The sequence below is a fragment of the Lontra canadensis genome, unplaced genomic scaffold, assembly GCF_010015895.1.
Source record: "Lontra canadensis isolate GAN:19392208 unplaced genomic scaffold, GSC_riverotter_1.0 scaffold187, whole genome shotgun sequence".
Taxonomy (NCBI): Eukaryota; Metazoa; Chordata; class Mammalia; order Carnivora; family Mustelidae; genus Lontra; species Lontra canadensis.
In genome coordinates this window covers 491,709-511,233 of record NW_022631181.1, presented here as the reverse complement: position 1 = coordinate 511,233, position 19,525 = coordinate 491,709, and the positions used below count along the sequence as shown (strand labels likewise).

The 19,525-nt window shown below is 50.0% G+C and overlaps 1 protein-coding gene across 1 annotated transcript in view; it reads left to right on the top strand.

Moving 5' to 3' along the window:
- MYO1H (myosin IH) overlaps positions 1-16,306 on the top strand; it is a 45,069-nt gene extending 28,763 nt beyond the window's left edge. The window contains exons 18-32 of the mRNA XM_032847409.1: positions 179-296; positions 4,446-4,559; positions 6,875-6,951; positions 7,912-7,980; positions 9,688-9,772; positions 10,208-10,367; positions 11,390-11,473; positions 12,263-12,356; positions 12,502-12,504; positions 12,546-12,598; positions 13,385-13,520; positions 13,961-14,031; positions 14,169-14,266; positions 15,044-15,143; positions 16,182-16,306. Of these exons, the coding sequence (XP_032703300.1) occupies positions 179-296; positions 4,446-4,559; positions 6,875-6,951; positions 7,912-7,980; positions 9,688-9,772; positions 10,208-10,367; positions 11,390-11,473; positions 12,263-12,356; positions 12,502-12,504; positions 12,546-12,598; positions 13,385-13,520; positions 13,961-14,031; positions 14,169-14,266; positions 15,044-15,143; positions 16,182-16,208 (1,289 nt within the window). The 3' untranslated portion in view covers positions 16,209-16,306. The remainder of the gene's footprint in view (positions 1-178; positions 297-4,445; positions 4,560-6,874; positions 6,952-7,911; positions 7,981-9,687; positions 9,773-10,207; positions 10,368-11,389; positions 11,474-12,262; positions 12,357-12,501; positions 12,505-12,545; positions 12,599-13,384; positions 13,521-13,960; positions 14,032-14,168; positions 14,267-15,043; positions 15,144-16,181) is intronic.
- The last annotated feature ends 3,219 nt before the right edge of the window (positions 16,307-19,525 follow it).

The window sequence follows — 19,525 nt, the reverse complement described above, 5'->3', positions numbered from 1 at the left end:
ACACACACACACACACACACACACACACACACACACACACACACACAATTAGGACCTGACAAAATATGTCTGTGGCCAGACCCAGGCCACGATGGTCAGCTTGTAGCCTATGGTCTTTCTCAGTTGAAACAGAGCTATCGGGTCATTTACAGTCACTCTCCCTTCTGTATTTCCAAAGGCAAGTTTGACGACTTGCTCATAAGGCATCAGATCAAGTACCTGGGGCTGATGGAGCACCTGCGGGTGAGACGGGCGGGCTTTGCATACCGGCGGAAATACGAGCATTTCTTGCAAAGGTAACACTTGTTTTGTTGATCCTACGCCAGTACAGGATCAAAAACCTACTGTGTGGGGAGTCTCTGGGTGTGGCGATGAGTAAAAGGCCATCCCCCAGGGAGCTCCGTTGGGTTCTTCTGTAACCGAGATGAACATGAACATTTTGGAGAATAGGAAACTGACTCAGGTTAGTTACCTCCTTCCCTTCCTTTCCCTAAACGTGTGACTTCTTGGAGGCAGGAAGGTCAAGGCTGATGCATAGACCTGCCACTAGGGGCGCAGACATGGGCAGTGTGCCCCTTGAGTCTGTACACAGTTGGGGAAGACCTGCCCCAAGGGGATTGTAGGTGCTGGTATAGTGCCATCAGTCTGGCAGTGATCCTTGCAGCCTCGTAAGCTCTCCTGCAAAGCAAGTGTAGTGGTGGGAACGTGGACGGTGAAACCACACAAACGTGGGTGGGACTCCCCATCCTTTCTCTTCTACCTCTGACCCATTTCCTTACGGGTAACATAGAGATTAAATTGTTTGCTCTCAGGGAGTTCATCAGGACTTAATGAGATAACCCCACCGCCCCCCAAATTGTTTGTGCACTAATACTTCATTGGTGGGGGGCTGCGTGTGAATTTGTGCTACCAAAAAAAAAAAAAATTAACACAATCTCACGCTCTCAAGGGAAGCATAATGTCATAATGGTTATTTCTGTAGGTGGGCGTGGTTAAATATTGGCAGTTTCGCATTTCCACCTGACTACTAGGTTTCTTTTGAACTACAGCTTTATAAAAGTCACGTCCATGAGCTTACATTTTTCATCTGATTTCTTGTATTTTGCAACTTATTTCAAGGTTCTGCCTTTTGAAACTTGAGCATTTCCCAGCAGGTCTTATTTTTAGCCCCTGCTTTAGTGATCTCAGATCTTTCTTTACCAAGGAGCATGCTGGTTTTTCTTCCATGAGTCTCATGTCTTGGTAAGTGCTATCTGCTTATACATACTTATTAAGTAATAATCTATTTCCTCACTGTTATTTTTATTTAACTCCTAGTTAATCTACAGTGCAATACTGGTTTCTGGAGTTGAATTCAGTGATTCATCACTTACAACACCCAGCGCTTATCACAACAAGGGCCCTCCTTAATCCCTATCCCCTGTCTAGCCCATCCCCCACCCACACCCCTCCATCAGCTCAGTTCTTGGTCACCAAGGATCTCTTATGACCTGTTTCCTTCTCTCCTTTTTTCCCTCTACCCCTCCCCATATGTTCATCTGTTTTCTTTCTTAAATTACACATGTGAGTGAGGTCCTATGGTATTTGTCTTTCTCTGACTTATTTCGCTTAGCACAATACCCTCTAGTTCTATCCACATCCTTGGAAATGGCAAGATTTCCTTCTTTTTTATCGCTGCGTAGTATTCCATTGTATGTATATACCACATCTTCTTTATTCACTCATCAGTCGATGGACATTGGGGCTCTTTCCACAGTTTGGCTATTGTGGACATTGCTGCTATAAACATTGGGGTGCACGTGCCCCTTCAAATCTGTACTTTTGTCTTCTTTGGGAAAATACCTAGTAGTACAATTGCTGGATCATAGTGTAGTTCTATTTTTAGCTTTTTGAGGAAGCTTCATACTGTTCTCCAGCCTCGTTGTTATGTTAAATGATTTATATTCCTGCTGATACCCTTTACCTATAACCCCCTTATATCCTTACCACCTTGGCCCCAGCCCTAAGCAACCACTCACCTGCTTCCTGTCTCTATAGATTACCCTATTCTGGAAGTTTCCTACACATGGAGTCCTACAGCACATGGCCTTTCGTGACTGGTTTCTGTCACTTTGCTCAGTGTTTTCAGGGTTCATCCCTGTGGTAGCACATATCAGTATGTCATCCCTTTTTAGGGCCGAATCATGTTCCATTTGTTGTGTGGAGAGACCCATCAGTTGGTGGGCATTTGGATTGTTTCCATTCCGGGCTATTGGGAATAACGCTGCTAGGAACACACATGTTCAGGTTTTTATGTGGACGTGTGTTTTATGTTGGGGAGCTGTATACCCAGGAGTAGGTTACTAGGTCATAGGATAACTCAGTGTTTAATTGTTTGAGGAACTACCAGCCTATTTGCCTTTTTTTGCCCCCTAACATACCTACTTTGCACTCCGTTTTTGCTCATTAGCTACTAGTTGTTCATTTTTTCACTTGTTCCTTTTTCTGAATCTGACTTCTGGTGGAGACGGCCAGAATTAGCAGCGGCTGCCTGCCTGACCTGTGCATATTGTGTTCCCATTTTTCTGCAGTTTTGCACTTTGTACAGCTTTGTTTCTACTTTTTTGTCATCTGAGGCTCGTTTACTCTGCTGGTGAATGCTAGCGAGGTGGAAATTGGGCAGGCTGGAAGACCAGCAAGGAGGGCTGCCATGGCTGCAGGTGGGAGGCCCCGGGGGAGGGGCTGGAGTTCCTGGGAGGGGGCACCCTGCATGGCACCGCTTCCCTTGACCAGGAAGCAACTGCATCTCAGAGTTGAAAAGGACAGAATTCCCAGTCCCTCTGCCTGTGGGTATTGAAGATCTCTCCCCATTCCACCCTTGTCTGGCCGCCGCATGTCTGGACAGCTTTGATGGCGTGTGCTAGTGGACTGGACAGCTGTGTCCCTACTATGTTACCTGGGGGAGGCATGCCCCTGTGCCTTGGTGTGTGTGCCTGGACTAAGAGAGGTCATCGGGGAGGAACAGGGGACACTTAATGTCTTAGTTTCGGGCTTGTGTAATAAAGCACCATAGACTGGGTGTTATAAACAACCGAAAAGTACCTTTCACGGTTTTGGAGGCTGGAAAGCTGAGAACAAGATACCAGCAAGGTCGTGTTCTGGGGAGAACCCCCTCTGGGTTGCACACAGACCGCCCTTCTTGTGGGTCCTCATGTGATGGGAAGAGGGTGAGGGAACTCTTTGGGGTCTCTCTTAGAAGGGTGATGACCCCATTCGTGGGGACTTCAGCCTTACAACCTCGTCAGCTCCCAGAGGACCCTCACCACCTAATACATGGTGGCTTAGGATTTCAGCCCGTGAGTTTAGGATGAGGGGAGGACATAGACATTTAGTCCATGGCAATGCCCTGAATGGCTTTTTCATGAAGTGTAGTTCTGGGAAAATCAACATGTTTCTAGCAGTTTAAAATGTGATTTTCATGGGGCTCAGTTGGTTAAGCTACTGCTTTCAGCTCAGATTATGGTCCCAGAGTCCCGGGATCAAGTTCCGCATCAGGTTCCCGGCTCCATGGGGAGTCTGCTTCTCCCTCTGACCTTCTCCACTCTCATGTTCTCTCTCTCTCAAATAAATAAAGTCTTAAAAAAAAGTGATTTAAAAATAAACCATGTCACAATATTAAGGGTAAGAAGCACAGCAGGAACAGTGTAGCTAACATTTTTTGAGGTCTTAGACTGAGCCCAGTACTCTCCACGGGTTATCTCATGTCGACCTCGTGATGGGCCCACAAGGAAGGTCGTGTCCCTTGTTCCTGTTGCAGAGGTGAGGAGACAGAGTGACTTGCCCAGCTCCTGAGCTGCACTTGAACCCAGTTCCTATAGCTGCAAGTCCACAGGCACGTGGATTTCTGCATTCTCTTATTTCATGATGTTGCAGACCGCATGGTTCTTTTTACAGGGAGCACATCCTCGCAATGTATGCTGAAATTGGGATCTGAAGTCCTCCCTGGGCCCACGTCCCTCATTATTTACCAGGCATGGGCCCTTTTCTTCGTGTGCTGACCCATGTTTATTTTGTCCCTTCGTTCATCAGCAGACGGACATTTGGGTTGTCTCTGATGAATAATGACACGGTGACGCTGTGAACGTTCTTGTGTAAGCTCATGTGTGGGCACAGGATTTCATGTCCCTGCGTAAAGTCTGTGGAGTGGAATGGGGTTTCTCGGGCCAAGTGTCTGATGATGTCAGGTTCTATGAAGACAGGCCAGACCCAGCCTACTGAAATAGTTTCTCCCTTTTATCTTTCTTGCCAAGTGTCTATTGCTGAATTCAAGGAAGTTGGTGTGATGGGTCTGCTAGATTGTGCTGAGTGACTGGCATGCCACAGCTGAGCCAAGTGGGCCCCGGGCAGGGGGTGGGAGGCAAGTGTCCAGTCCAAGGGCTTTCTGGAAGGGACTCTCCTCTCCCCAGGTACAAGTCCCTGTGCCCAGACACCTGGCCACACTGGCACGGGCCTCCAGCAGAGGGTGTGGAACGGCTGATCCAGTACATGGGCTACACACCAGAGGAGTACAAGTTAGGGAGGTAAGTGGCTAGGAAATCCCCGTTAAAAGGTTCTGTGCATTCTTCCATATGCATCGAGAGCCTGGAGACGAATTTTTAAAGGAGTCCATGTAGATTTACCAGCAGATCCTCCCATCCACTTGATTTAAATGCAGCTCCGTAAAGAAGGAAAAAACTTCCTGCTCTCAGTACTTTGCTCACCCCGAGTACATTCCACAATACCTCTGAGAATGGCAGGGTATCCTGCACTCAACTCAGTTCTGACACTGTCTACCCCAGGTAGTGTTAGATGCCCAAGATAAGGACTCAGTCCCACAAGACTGTCTGTCCCCCTGCTTCAGATGCCAGTTCTAAGTCTGCATTGTCACCTGTGCATCTGACGACCAACTGGACATCTATTAGAGTTCCCAGGACCCTCTCTTTGGGTTCAAGTTATTTGCTAGAGGGGCTCACAGAACTCAGAGTGACTGAATTCCCTGCTTATTACACAAGGATAGAACTCAGGAATAGCCAGGTGGTTGAGATGCATAGAGTAGGGTATAGGGGAAAAGCATAGAGCTTCCATGCCCTCTCCCAGCACACCCAAATCATCAAACCACGTCCTTTGTGGAGTCTTATGGAAGCTTCTTTACATAGTCATGATTGATAAAACCACTGGCCGTTGGTCATCATCCCTTCAACCCCTGGCCCTTCTCCCCAGGTAGGAGGTGGGGCTTAAAGTTCTGAGCTTCTCATCTCAAGAATGGTTCCCCTGGCAACCAGCCACCATCCTTAGGTTATCCAGGGACTTGGCGAACATCACCTCCTTAGCATAAACTCAGGTGTGGTGTGGCCGGAGGGATCTGCCGTAGATAGCAAGACATCCACTTCACTGTTTTCACTTTGAAACTATCTCAGGAACAAAGTCCAAATATTAACCAAAGATGCCCCTACTGCCCTAATTATAAGGGTTTGGGGAGCTAGCTATGGCACTAGAATGGGACCAAGACCAAATACATATTTCTTATTACAAATCACAGTATCACAAGCTCCAGGTGGTTGGAAGGGTGTTGGAGAAGATGAAGCTAGAAGGGAGACCTGCGTTCTAAACCTGACCCAGGGCTGGGCTGCACCTCTTTGCCTGCAAAATGAGTTTGCCTGGTCTTTTTTATTGTTCAAATGCACGCAGGACCTCTCAGGGGGGGCTATTAGGACTTACGTGAAGTGAAAGATCCCGTGGCATCCCAGAAGGTGTTCTAGAACTCCGAGCACATTGCTGTAGTGGTTGTCGTCCAGGAGCAGGAGACCTTTCATACACAATGATAGCATTGAGGCAGACTCTGTGGGGGTGAACCGGGAAGATTTTAGTCTATCCTGTTAGTCATTTTGGTCAGGGTTGATGTGGTGGTAAAGACCAGTGCCTAAGGATGTAGACAGGCATTTCCAGGCTACAGAAAATTTCTGCCGTGGAATGCATCAGTGGACTTTGCCCTCCCACTCCTAACTCCCACTTGGATATAGCCCTCTGTGGCCACCCTGGTCCCTTTCCAGCCTTATGCTTCTGTCTTGGGCCCTGCTTCAAGAATTACAGTTCCAAGCCAGATCCCTGAGAATGGGGTTAGCACATCCTGAGGGAGGCAGACTGTGGAGATAGGTCATAGGTGGTCTCTCTCCCTCTTCCGTAATCTGGGATGGGGACGTGGGATCACGTGGACTGAGGCACTGCTGCCCCCTTGTGGCTTCTCTGGGAAGTTTCCCTCACAGAGTGGGTAGGGCATGTCGGAAGTGATGGATATTAATCATTGATCTTTGCTGGTTGATGGGATCTTTTATACTTAGACTCCTATTCCTTGTCATCAGTTTTCAAAATCCAGGGAGGTGACATCAGGGTAAAATGGTGTCATAGTTTCCTGAGGCTGGATGACAAAGGCCTGTAGACTGGCTGGCTTAAAATAACAGGAAAAGTACACTTTCATGGTTAGTCCTCAAGGTTCCAAGTCCAACATCAAGGTGTGGGTGGGCTCTGCGGGAGGCTCCTTCCTCGACTCTTCCAGCTTCTGCTGGCTCCTGACATTCCGTGGCTTGTGGTCCCGTCCCTCCAGCCTCTGCCTGTCTTCACATAAACTTCCCTCTGTGTGTGTGTCCTTTTCTGTCTCTTACAGGCACACACACTGGATTTAGGTCACACCTAATTCCGTACACTCTCCTCTCAGTCCCTACCTTGATGACATCTGCAAAGACCCTATTTACCGATAAGATCACATCATGAGGCTCTAGGGGAGGGGACACTGTGGAAGCCAGGGCAGCTGGTAACTGACCAAATTAATCATCACAACAATCTCTCTTTTCACTTCTAGAACCAAAATCTTCATTCGTTTCCCCAGAACTCTGTTTGCTACTGAAGATGCCTTTGAATTCAGTAAACATCAATTAGGTATGATTTTCTCTGTCCTGACTGCAGCAGAATGTGAAATGAACCAGCTTAGCGTGGGAGGGGCCTTACACAGGGTTTTTGAAAGAGTGTCAGAAGTGTTGGCTTTGGAAACCCAGAACAAGATACGAGGCTATATGATAAGATACACGTGGATGTATGCCGTAATGCGTGTTTGGAGGGCAGTCACGGGTGCACACGGACACTTAAACCCTGGATTGCTGTCCCAGTTCTTGATAGGCCCCAACTCTTGTGCCAGACCAGGGCCTAAGCCTCCAGTGAAGTGTTGAAAACTTCATTCATGCCGGTATCTGATGTCAGAAGATGTTGCTTCCAAGCCCGCAGCCGGGGCAGGGTGTGTGAACCGTGAGAGAGAAAAGTTACCGGGTGGGGGCGGGGGAGGGCAAAATTTTTCTGAAACTACTGGAGTGGGGTGGGGCATCTCCCTTGAAATCACGAGTGGTCTGTTGAGTCATCTGAGTGCTTGCTGCATATTAATTCCCTGGCACTTGGGACCTCAGTGTGTTCTTAGAACAAACCTACGTGGCCATATTATCTCCACTTCATTCCGGGAAACTGAGGTCCAAGATGTCATTAACTTGCTGAAGGCTGCATGACTTGTAAGCAGCAGAGCTGGGGTTTGAACATGGGTCTCTCTAGCTTCGGGATCTGGGCTTGTCACCACTGTGCTTGCTGATCTCATTTTTATTTCTATTTATTTATTTATTTATTGGATCCTCACGGCACCATGCCCTGATCCTGGGACCTGGGATGGGGCCGGTGCTGGCTGCAGGTGGGGCAGAGGGGCCTCCATCAGTTTCTAACCAGCCTCTGGGGGGACAGGATGCCGCTGGTCTGCCGGGGTGGGGCGTGGTGTTGAGGCTGCCTCTGTCCTCCCCTCTGAAGAGCACAACTACAGAGTCACACAGCTGAAAGCTGTTTCACCAACCCTTTTATTTTCAGTTGCGAGGATCCAAGCCACATACAAAGCCTGCCTAGAAAGGAGAGTGTATGTGAAAAAAAGACAGGCAGGTAAGAATGAAACAGAAACTTGCCCGTTCACAATGAGCCAGAGCTCTGCTCCGTCTCTCTGACCTGGGCGGCACCTGGAGGCAGAGGCTCTGTTGGGGCTTTGCTCCCCCTGCCTGTCCCTCCTTGAAATCTGGGTGTGGCTTGTTTTTATTCTACGAACAGCCTTTCTAACATAGTGACCCATTGGGGTCCCACAGACGTGGCTTATTTGATCCCCAGCACGTGCACTTTTAAAAGATAATTTTTTTATTTTTATTTTTTTAAGATTTTATTTATTCATTCGATAGCACAAGCAGGAGTGGCAGTCAGAGGGAGAGGGAGAGGGAGAAGCAGGCTCCCTGCTGAGCAGAGAGCCTGATGGTGGGGCTCGATCCCAGAATCCCGGGATCATGACCTGAGTCGAAGGCAGACGATTAATCGACTGAGCCACCCAGGTGCCCAAAGAATAATTTTTTTAAAAGGATACTCACCCTGGGAGTATCCAGGAACCTGTCCCCTGTGGCTCTCCCATCCCTTCTCGACCCCGTACCTGCATCCCTCTCCTAAATTTTGCCTTTATCCTTCCTTTGCTTTTCTGGATAGCTTGACCATCCTCATTCAGTGATGGATGCATCACTAAACGATATAGTTAGTGGCTGGCATGTTTTGAAGTTCATAAAATTATACCATTTGTATTTTTAGGGACATTTTTGTTCCTGAAATTCAACCAGCCAGCGTTATATAGATTTGGTCATTTATTTTCACAGCTGCATAAGATGGCATGAGATCAGATGTTGGCAAACTTTTTCTTCAAGGCCAGATGGTCCTTTAGACTTGTGGGTCATCTGGTCCCAGTCACGGCTACTCAGTTCTGATGTTGCAGCAGGAAGGTATTTTGGCAATACATAAATAAATGAGCATAGCCCTGTGGCAATAAAGCTTTATTTACAAAAGCAGATGTCCGGCCAGAGGGCTGTAGTTTGCAGACCCCTGTGCTGTACAAGTATACCACAGTCCAGCTGTTCTGTTGATAGTCCTTTGTTTTGGGAACAGAAACAGTGCTGCTATGAGGAATAAAAGCATTTTTTTAAAAAGCTTTATTCATGCGTTTATTTGAGACAGGAAGAATCTCAAGCAGACTCCGTGCTGAGCGCAGAGCCTGACTCAGGGCTCAGTCCCACGACCCATGAGATCATGGCCTGAGCTGAAACCAAGAGTCAGACACTTAATCAACTGGGCCATCCAGGCGCCCCAGAAAACATTTTTTTTTAATCAGACTACCGAACAAAATATGAAAAGCATTTAAAAATTTGGAAACAAGCCAGAAATCTGTGTCCCAATTGATGTATCGCAATTTTTAAGCGTGGATAACTAAAGCACACACTACATGAGACCAGCCAAACGCAGCCCCACGACTGATGTGCACCCCTCAAGACCTGGGGAAACTGACCCCCTCAGTGCAATTTCGGGGCTCTCCTTGAAGCCTCCCGCACGGCCGGAGTTGCGCGGTCGTCCTGGTTCAGTGGCCTGAGCACCCTCGGATAGAAACTGGCGACACTCCGCAACTTTCCATCTTAGGGGCGGGGGAGGGTGGGGCTGGCCCAGGGCAGAGGTGGGCATCCAGATGTTTGGGGGAGGGGGTGAGCGGTTCTGAGAGAACAAAAAAAAGCCTTTTGTATTTAAATGTCATTGTGCTCGCCTTCTAATGCCAGCAGTGAACTCTTTCAGCCATCAGACTGGAGGCGCACTGGCGTGGGGCCCTGGCTCGGAAGGCGGCCAGTAGGAGAAGGTGGGCTGTGCGGACCGTGAGAAAGTGAGTTCTCTCCAGAAGGTGATCGTGGGTCTTGGTTGAGTTCTTGGGCTTTGTTCAGAAAGCTGAGCTTCCCCCCAGAATGCCAGGCCTTAGGGATTCAGCTCCACTTCTTTCCTCCAAGCTCCCAATCTGACGGTGATCACAATTCACTATGCTTGTGAGTTTCTCTCAGTTTAAAAGCCATCAGCGTCAGCTGCCTTCTGGTATCAGTTGATGTCCACAACTAATTCAAACTGCTCAGGACAAAACCAAAAATGGTGTGGGTGAAACAGAATGTGTCTCTGGGGCAGACCTGACCTGTGGGCTATGTGACCGTCACCTTCCTTGGTGACCAAAGCAATCTCTGCCATTTTGGCCTCCTTTGAAATCAAACAGGTGGAGAGAGTCTCAGCGCAGAAATCGGCCAGAAAGCTAACGAAACGCTTGCCTCTTTAGGTTCATAAAGGGATTCATCAACCGAAACAAAGCCCTCTGCCCAGACAACGAGGAGTTTATCGTGTTCGTGAGGAAGAATTACATCTTGAAACTTCGGTATCATGTCCCAAAGAATGTCTTGGACAAGAGCTGGCTGAGGCCTCCTGGCATCTTGGAAAATGTGAGGACCGAATGGGGACTCCTATTGCAAGTGACTCAGGCACTGATGGGCTAAGCTTTTGTTGTCTTCGTGCACCCTTCTTGCCTGGAAAGGGTCGCCTTAGCAAAGCACTTCTTTTTGCAAGGCTGTTACACAAGAAATGTCAGTCCTCCAAATTCATACTCTAAAGCCAACAGAGGTCTGTTTGCACAGAGCTCTTGTGGATAGTTCCTATCCTGTTGTAGCCTTCCCAATAACTTCTAATAACTGTCACGGGGGAAAGTATTTCTCAAAAGTGGGTTCTGAGAACCCTCTGTCTAGAGCACAATGGGGGACACTGTAAGGTCCTGGTTCCCAGCCTGGGTCTACTGAGCATCTCTGAGAGTCCTTTTGTCTTCTGCCAGGTCCTCAGATGACTCAAACACATTCAAATTTAAGAACCAGTAGTTTAGGGTGCCTGGGTGGCTCAGCCATTAAGCATCTACCTTCAGCTCAGGTCATAATCCCAGGGTCCTGGGATGGAGCCCCACATCGGGCTTCCTGCTCAGCGGAGAGCCTGCTTTTCCCTCTCCCACTCCTCCGGCTTGTATTCCCTCCCTCACTGTCTCTGTCAAATAAATAAATAAAATCTTCAAAGGAAAACAAACAAACAGTAGCTTAGCAAGAGTGAGAAAGTAGTGCAAGATTGGCACATGAGCTGCTTTCTTGGAGTTTAAAATACTAATGCTGTACTTCTTTTTAATAAAGATTTTTATTTATTTGACAGAGAGCACAAGCATGGGGAGTGGCAGGCAGAGGGAGAGGGAGAAGCAGGCTTTCCACCGTGGGGAACCTGACACGGGGCTCAATCCCAGGACCCTGGGATCAGGACCTGAGCCGAAGGCAGCCACCACTCAACCGACTGAGCCACCCAGGCCTCCCTACTGCTGTACTTTACATGAGGCTGGATTCAACTGTGCTTTCAAAGCATCTGTCTTGGTGGCCACAGCCCAAGAACAGGGTGTGAGCGGGGCGGATGGGACAGACATGTGTTCTCCGCACAGGCATCCGACCTGCTCAGGAAAATGTGCACAAGGAACCTGGTCCGGATGTACTGTTGCGGGATCACAGCGGAGAGGAAAGCGCTGGTAGGGGCTGGGGGGTGGGTGGGGTGGGGGCATGGGCAGGTGACAGGGTCGGGGAGGGACTAGGGCTGGCGCCTGCTTGCCATCTGATCTGGGTGCCAAGGGGTGCACTGGGCCCGTGCCTCGTACGTGTGTTGAGGATTAAATACACCTAGACCACTTAATGCAGAGCCCTGGTTCAAGGGCAGCTGTTATGAGTAATGTGGCTCCTGGTGTTGCCATGGGAACCTGACCCAGATAGTCCCCTAAGCTGCCCAGAATGCAGGACCCCTTCTCTGCTGCAGAGAAGTTCATGCTTACCCACAGGTCAGCGGACTTTTTCTGTAAAGTCCTAGAGGGTAACATCTTGGAGTCTGCGGGACCCATGAGTGCTGTTCCAATCAGTCCACTCTGCCGGCACAGCATGAAAGGATGGCAGAGCCATGCTGCTAACACACACAAACCCCCCACCCCCGAAAAGTTAAAAAATTGGGCAGCAGGCTGGATTTGGCCCTTGGGTTGTAGTTTGCAGATCTCAGACCTAGGTGGAAGGACCTGCTCTCTGAAATTCTGAAAATCCCACTTCTAGGGAGAAAGTGCAAGAGACTGGCCTTAGGTGGCCACTCCGGTCTCTGCAGTATAATTTTTAGGGCATTTTGGCCAAAGCCTGGAATGTGTTGTGATTTCTGTGCCAAAGGAGGCTGAGGCTCCTACAGCTTATCAAGGAAAGTAAGCCGTCCCCTGGACCTAAGGAGCCTCTGTCCCAAGGATCCTCGCGGCTACGACTTTGTCCTTCCAATTCTGTATCACCAGATGCAGCAAAAGGTGGTTATGAGTGAACTCTTCAGGGGAAAGAAAGAAGGTTATGCAGAAGTCCTAAGCCAGCCCTTTGCCGACAGCCGGATCGGTAAGTACGTTTTTCCATCTGTGCACTCGCTTCTCCTATTTTAAGGCTTGAAAGAAGATGCCTCTGTAGAATGTCCTGACCACAGCTGAGGTCCTGGTCACAGAGGGGCATAAACCCAGCAGATGCCAGTGGCTTTGGTACAAAGATGGTATTTGGTGATAATTTGCTGTGTTCTGGTTCCCTCCCCAGATGGAGACATTAATCCCAAAGTGCTTCAACTCATTAGCAATGAGAAAATCCAGGTATGGAAACATGGGTCCCTGGGTCTGGCAGGATTCCCTTAATGGGGTCTGTTTTCTGTATGAAGAGCGTCTGGAAAAACTGTTGAAATGCAGGGGTGCGCGTGGGTGGGCTGGGCTCTCCACCGTAATGCTCTGGGCATTAATGAAATTGTGGGGCCCATGTGACCTCTAGGTATCTGGTCCTTATGTCATCCTAGAAACTGGGTTTGGTTTTCTTTCCTTTTAAAAAGAATTTGAGAGAACATGAGCACGAGCAGCAGGTAGTGGGAGAGGGAGAAGCAGACTCCCTGCCCAACAGGGAGCCCAGTGTGGGACTCGATCCCAGGACCCTAGGATCATGACCTGAGCCGAAGGCAGACACTCAACTGGTTAAGTCACCCAGGCGCCCCATGGGTTTGGTTTCTGTGAAACTGAGTGCAGTGCAGCCATGAACTTCATCACTGAACATCTCCTATCAGAAGCAATATGGCAGGGTGTCAGCATGAACATCGTACCTTAGCTGTGTGCCATCTGGGCAGGTTCCTGAAGCTCTTGCCACCTCTGTCCTTCTGTGAGTGGGGATGGCGGGGATAGTGAGAGGCCGAAGGAGTCAATGGTGGGAAACGCTGTGTGGTAATACCAGGCTATGTAAGCCTCTCTCTGTCTCTCTCTCTGTGGTAATACCAGTCTGTGTGAGCCTCTCTCTCTCCGAGTGCTTCAAGTAACTGGTCTTAGCAGAGTCTAGAGGAACAAGAAACTCTGTCCTCTGCCCTGTCCCCCTACGGAGTCACCTTGCCTTCCTTGCAGTATGGTATCCCGGTCATCAAATATGACAGGAAAGGCTTCAAGGCCCGGCTGCGCCAACTCCTCCTGACTCAGAAGGCAGCTTATGTGGTGGAGCTTGCCAAAATCAAGCAGAAAATAGAATATTCAGCCCTCAGAGGTAAGAAGCCAGCTGTCTTCAGACAGTTCCCTGGATTGACTTAGCACCCTGGGCGGAGGGGAACGGGACGGGGACACACCAGTAAGGAAGACACCCTCTACTGGAAGACAGAAGTGTAGGGTGCCCAGAAAGATTGAGGCTGGCTTCCTGGGCCTGGCCTGTGTGTTTTTTCCTGGCATAAATGTCAGCGGCCGCCCCTTCCCCCAAATATCCAGGTTGGACGACAGTCACCTTCTCCGAGGACCTGTGTTGTAGCCCGAGCACAGCCCTTCACAGCCTCCTAGCAATGCTGACCGCTGGGGTGTGCCCTTCACCCTCTGGGGCCCAGCAAGGAAGGACAGAGGGTGGGGTGGGGGTGCCCCCAGGTACACCGCTTCTTTTTTCTGCATGAATGTCAGGTTGTCCAGTTCCAGGTCCCTAACTCAGGAGTCTGTCCTCAGGTGTCTCTACTAGTAGCCTCAGTGATGGCATCTTGGTCATTCACGTCTCACCAGAGGACCACAAGCAAAAGGTAAGCAACGGCCACCGGTGTCTGCCAGGGGAGAGAGACCCTGCCACGCTGAGCTGCCCACCGGGAAGCCTCCGTAGGGAAGCATATTTTTCTTTGAAGCCACTGCTTCTGAAACCACCATGTCCTCTCTGCCTCAGGGCGATGCCGTCTTACAGTGTGAGCACGTTTTTGAAGTGGTCACCAAGCTTGTCATGCTGGCAAAGAGGGGGAACATTGTGAATGTCGTTCAGGGAAGGTAGGTGTTTCTTTAGCCATCCCTTGTTCTCCAAGGCGACCTGGGGGCTGATGGCCCAGTTCTCCAAGGAGGGCCTTCCGTCCCTGGGGGAAGGCATCAGCCAGTGAAAGGTGGACCTCTGGACCAGGACAGGTGACAGCTGCACCTTCCCTTGGTTGAGGCCTGTTGTCTGAGCACCGTGGGCCACAGCCTGGCAGGCTGCTTACCATGGATGAGTGGCCAGGGAGAACATTTCTTTAGGGCATAGAGGAAAAATACTTGGCACAGAGGGTGCTCTTACCGGAGTCTTTCTCAAGTCTGAAGGCACCACCATGTTTTCTGTTACACGGGCACAAGGTGGTTAAGCAGCAGGCCCATGTCAGCTGGCTGGTCAGGGACAGTGTGGGGGTCCCTGAGGCTGAATCCCGGAGACTCCCAGATCTCCTACAGGCAGCCTGCACCCCTCCGCCCCCCAATGCTGCTGCTCTTAGTGGGTCTCAAGCCCCAGAAGGCTGATGGGCAAATTCCTCTGTGCAAGAGGGAGACAGAGTGGGGAGCACTTCCCTGACGGGAGCCCTGGCCATCCTGTGACGGGCCCCCTGAAGAACTAAACATGCTAAGTTGATCTGGAAATAGGCACAGAAACAAGGGGTAGGTTTCCTGGTTGTGGCAATGGTTGTCTTTTGAGGACTCAAATATGCAGTAAAACTCTGTAATAATACAAACGGGAATTTGATCTCGAAGCCCCCCTAAGTGAATTTCCTGAATGCAGTGATTGATTACTTGGTGTGTTTTCAGTTTACAGTTTTATATCAGCCCTGGAAAAAAAGGCACAATCGTTTTTGATACAGGGCCGGAAGAACAAATCTATAAAGATCAAAATGGCCAGTTAACCGTGGTGAGTGGCTGTGGCGGGAGGTGAGTTTTACCTGAGAACGCAGATTAAAATGTGGCCATTTTCAGCCCTCCTCTTGACTTTTCATGTCTCCCTCTATTCCCGATTCTACATCAAAACAACAGGTGGTACTGATGCCTGAGGCACACATTCACACAGGGAAGGAAAGGGTTTGAAGAAAGCAAGCTTACCTCCCATTTCTAGCCGTTAGTGAACAGGATGGTGATGTTAAGTGGTTCTCAGTTTTACACGTCGAAGGCAACTTTTCACTGGAGGGCGAAGGCTGAGGCTTTGTGGTGTCTCCCGCCTTGGACTCTCCTGGCCAGCTTCTAGAAACACCCATGCCAGAGTCTCAGCCCTGGACGCTGTGATGGGACTGGTGCGGACTGTGGCCTGCTCTTTGCCACGGGAGCCATGTTGGGTCTGAAAAGCAGAGCTGACTGCTGTCTGGGGAAGTCCAGGCCGGGTGCTCAGCGCTTAGTCTTCCCCATCAGTCTCAGGGTGTGCTAAGCTGGGCATCCCCATAGCCTTCACTGGCAAGAGGTACACAGGGCTTAGCGTGGTATCATCTTGCTAGGAAATGAGATTAAAACCTGAGGGGGCTGAATCTTTGAGAGGTATTTTGTAGGTGCACGTTGTATTCTCATCTGATACAAATGTATGAGCCAAGTCTGTCAACATCTGGGGTGTCTCGTACATACTTATATTTGCATCCCCGCAACTCTGAAACCGTCTTTGGGGGGGGAAGTGGTACCCAAAAGGCTTTCCTAAAATAGCTGCCCCTGAGCTCCTTCAGGGAGAAGTTAAAATCTTTGACGTATCATTTCAGCCTTTTCAGCTCACGTGCAGTCTTAGGGGTGTGACCTTTAAGGAACTTGGCCTTGGGCATCACCCAGCTCAGCGCCTAACTGGCTGGGGCTGAAACTGCTAAGCGGCCTCAGTGAGTCCTTTTCTAAATGCCCTGTCTCAGCGGTAGGCGGGGCTGCTGCCCACCGCCGGGGCGTGAAGGGTCTCTAACCTAACTGTGGGTGCTCTCCCGAGGTGTCGGTCCACGCCAAGTCCTCCTGACCACTCCCGGGACCATCTCTGCTCCGGCTGAGGAAAGCACCCAGGAAGCAGGAGGCTGTCCAGGGAGCTACACCTTCAAGGAAACAGGGCCCAAGGTTCCAGGCAGAGGAGCAGCTCTGAAGGAACTGAGTGGCATCCATCCGTCTCCCAGTTCTCAGCAGCCCTGGGGCACTAAAGGGAAAGGTGCTCCTCAGTGGCCCAATCTCAGGTCACCTGCAGGGATGGGTTGCTGTGTCCCTACCAGGTCCTTCCCTCGATGGGCACTTGAAAGTGTCATTATAAGGTGCAGCAGATCCTCTACCTTTGTCAAGCTGCCCCTGAGGGACCATAGAGGAGTATATATACACACACATGGTCTGAGAGAGAGTCCTTGTAATTTGATAAAGCTGCGTGTTTTGAATTTTGCTCTAACTAAATGGAACTTAGGTGCTTTGGGTTCCAGATGGGGAGCCGTAGCAGAAATGTCACGGCCTTAAGTGTGTTTCTGTCTCCCCTGTCCCGGCCCCCCTCCCTCGTGTTAACGCGGCAGCAACCCCAGCAGACTGACTCTGCTTTCCACCTAAGACTTCCAGCAGGGTCTCAGCGAACAGAACAATGACCCCTGCTGGGCTCTCCCTGGCGACTTCAGGCGATAAAGCAGAATGAATGGAGGACAGAGGCCTTGCCCTCTTTGCTGTGAACCCCACCATACTGCCAGATTGTGCTGGGTGTTTCTGAAAAGACCCAGAAAACATTTAAACAGAAGCATTATGTAACTTTTATTTTACATGTCCACAAATGCTTGTACAACATACAGTGACTACTTCTAACGTTTATAGCATTTTTTATGGCACAAAAAGGAAAGTCAGTGACACAGAGGCGTGCTACCGTCACGCTGGGAGGAGCCCAGCTGCCGAGGAGGGCTGAGCTGCTGCCACGTGGGTCCCGAGCAGCTGCTGGAGGTGAGGGGGCGGGGAGCCCACCTACCCAGAGTGTGGGGTCCCTGCATCTCGGCCGGGCTGCTCATCTGCTACCTACTGTGGGGGTTCAGCGTGGGGGGCAACAGAAGAGGCTACTCCAGGATTGTCTTGGGCACAGCCCCCCAGTCACCACAAACAAGGCCGCCTTTGAAAAAGCTGTTCAACTGTATGTAAACTCTTACAGTGTAATAAAACTTAACTCTTTACCAAATCTCATGTCAGTGTTTTACTTAGATGGTTCTTAAGTATAAATATGGGCCTTTGTTTGCCCCACACGCTAGCATAAAAATCAGTTCCTCGTGGAATCCATTTGCTAACAGAGCTTGGACCAGCCAACACTCGCTGTCAGCTCCTGGCTATGCAAGCTAACGGTGTTCTCATACACCGCGGAATGTTTCAGGAACCTGTTCCGATCCCAGGAAAGCAAACACTCAAAATTACAAGTACAAAGTTAAGGACAAGCGTAAAGACTGCCAGAAACATTAGCTCAAACGGTGTAGAAGCCCAAACGCATCCGATTGTTCCACAAACTTACTCCTCACAGAAAGAGTTAAAAAATTCGTATGATGGCTTTCCATTCCTACAGAAAACATCACAACTGACATTCACTTCAACTTTCTAAAAAAGTTCAACCCAAACGTCAGGGTTGGTGTTTAAAACTCAAACAGTATATAAAATATTTACGAAACAGTATTTAAGCCCCACCCCCCAGCACTTAATAAAACCCTAATGGCCTAATAGAAAGTTCCCCACACAACAGTTTAAAAGGCCTCGACCCCCATACATGATTTTTTAGGTTCAGTCAAGATTGTTTTAAAGTTTTATTGGAGACTTTGTTGCTCGATACAAAATAAAGGCATACCACTGTCCCAATAAGGGCAGTATGTACAAAGCCTAAGCTGTAAAAACCATTTCAAAATAGAAACTCGTTTTTTGGAATACACTGTGTCGAAGGCTGCCCATGTTAATACCTTTGGTATAAAACAATAACATTTCCCTTGAAGAGCAGACAAATCCCATCCATCACCTAACACACGTTCACATCTCCTTGCAACTAGTCTACCTAGTCTAGTCGTGACCAGCCACATCAGTCACCACTCGCTTCTGTCCCTTCACAGGCGCGGAGGCTGGGAGGTAGGTAACCGAGAACATCCGTCCTCCATAAGCACCATGCAGACAGCCGGGCTCCAGCGCGGGCCCCCTGCACTCCACACAAACACATTCCCATCTACAGTCGCACACGTCCCTTAAACACGAACATAAACACTTAACTGGACCCCAAAGGAGCTGCACATCCTCCAACTCTCTCGCTGTGGCCACTCCACACCATGTAAAACTCAGAGGCAAAGACACAGAGGGGATCTCCGGGGGAGGGCTACGTACAGCAGGCGAGCTGCCCCGAGACTGCTGGTGTGAATGGGCTCCCTGCCTGGATGCCAGGTCGGCGGACAGAGGCCTGGCCATGTCCCCTTTCTAAGCAAAGGGCAGGACTTCTACTTGTGACAGGAAGCCCAGCTTAACAGGGAAGAAGGCTGATGAGCCCAGGATGTATGTGAGCTCCGTCCACAACCAGGCCATGTGGCCCTCAAGGACGGAGTTGGTCAACAAAGGGGACAAGTGGAAGGGGCAGGAGGTGGGAAAGGAGCCAGGAACAGAGCCGTGCACTCCCTGCCGGGGCCAGCTCTGCCCTTAGCCAGGTGTGTGGGGTCCTGACAGGCCCGCCCCTCCAACAGGGCTGGGAACTGAGAGCTACACTCGAACAGTCAGAGGCACGAAGCCCATCGGTCCTATCTTCGCCACAAACTGCAATCATCTGCCGGTACCACAGGGGCAAAACCCAGGGTCAGAACAGACTTCTAGCAGAGACCCGGAGACAGCCCGGTCTAACGCAGGGGAATGCAGCCAGCACACCGGCCCAGAGGGTTCTGAAAAGGGAGCTCAGGGAAACCTGTGGAGGCCACCAACTGCAAGGTCCCTCTCAGAGCGGCCAGACTGAGCCCCGATGGAATGCCACCCCAAAGCCCAAACAGGGAATCAGCACCCACCAAATAAATACTGCAAACAAAACTGCTCACGTCCACTTCATACCCACTCATACTTTTCTCCGAGAGCCGAGAGCGCCTGGCTCCAAGGATTCTCCGACGCCCATGAAAGGGGGAGACCTTGGACACAGCTTGCTCGAGAACAGGGGTGCATTCACCTGGGGAAAGACAGCCACCCAGTTGAGAAGTATCAAAATAATCATCTGGCTTGTTACAGAAACGGATCTCCGGACTGCAGGGGCCTGGACGGTGCCCAGGAGGCCGCAGGAATCGGAGTGAAGAGCGGAGGGAGGGAGGAGGGGAGGGAGGCGGCGGG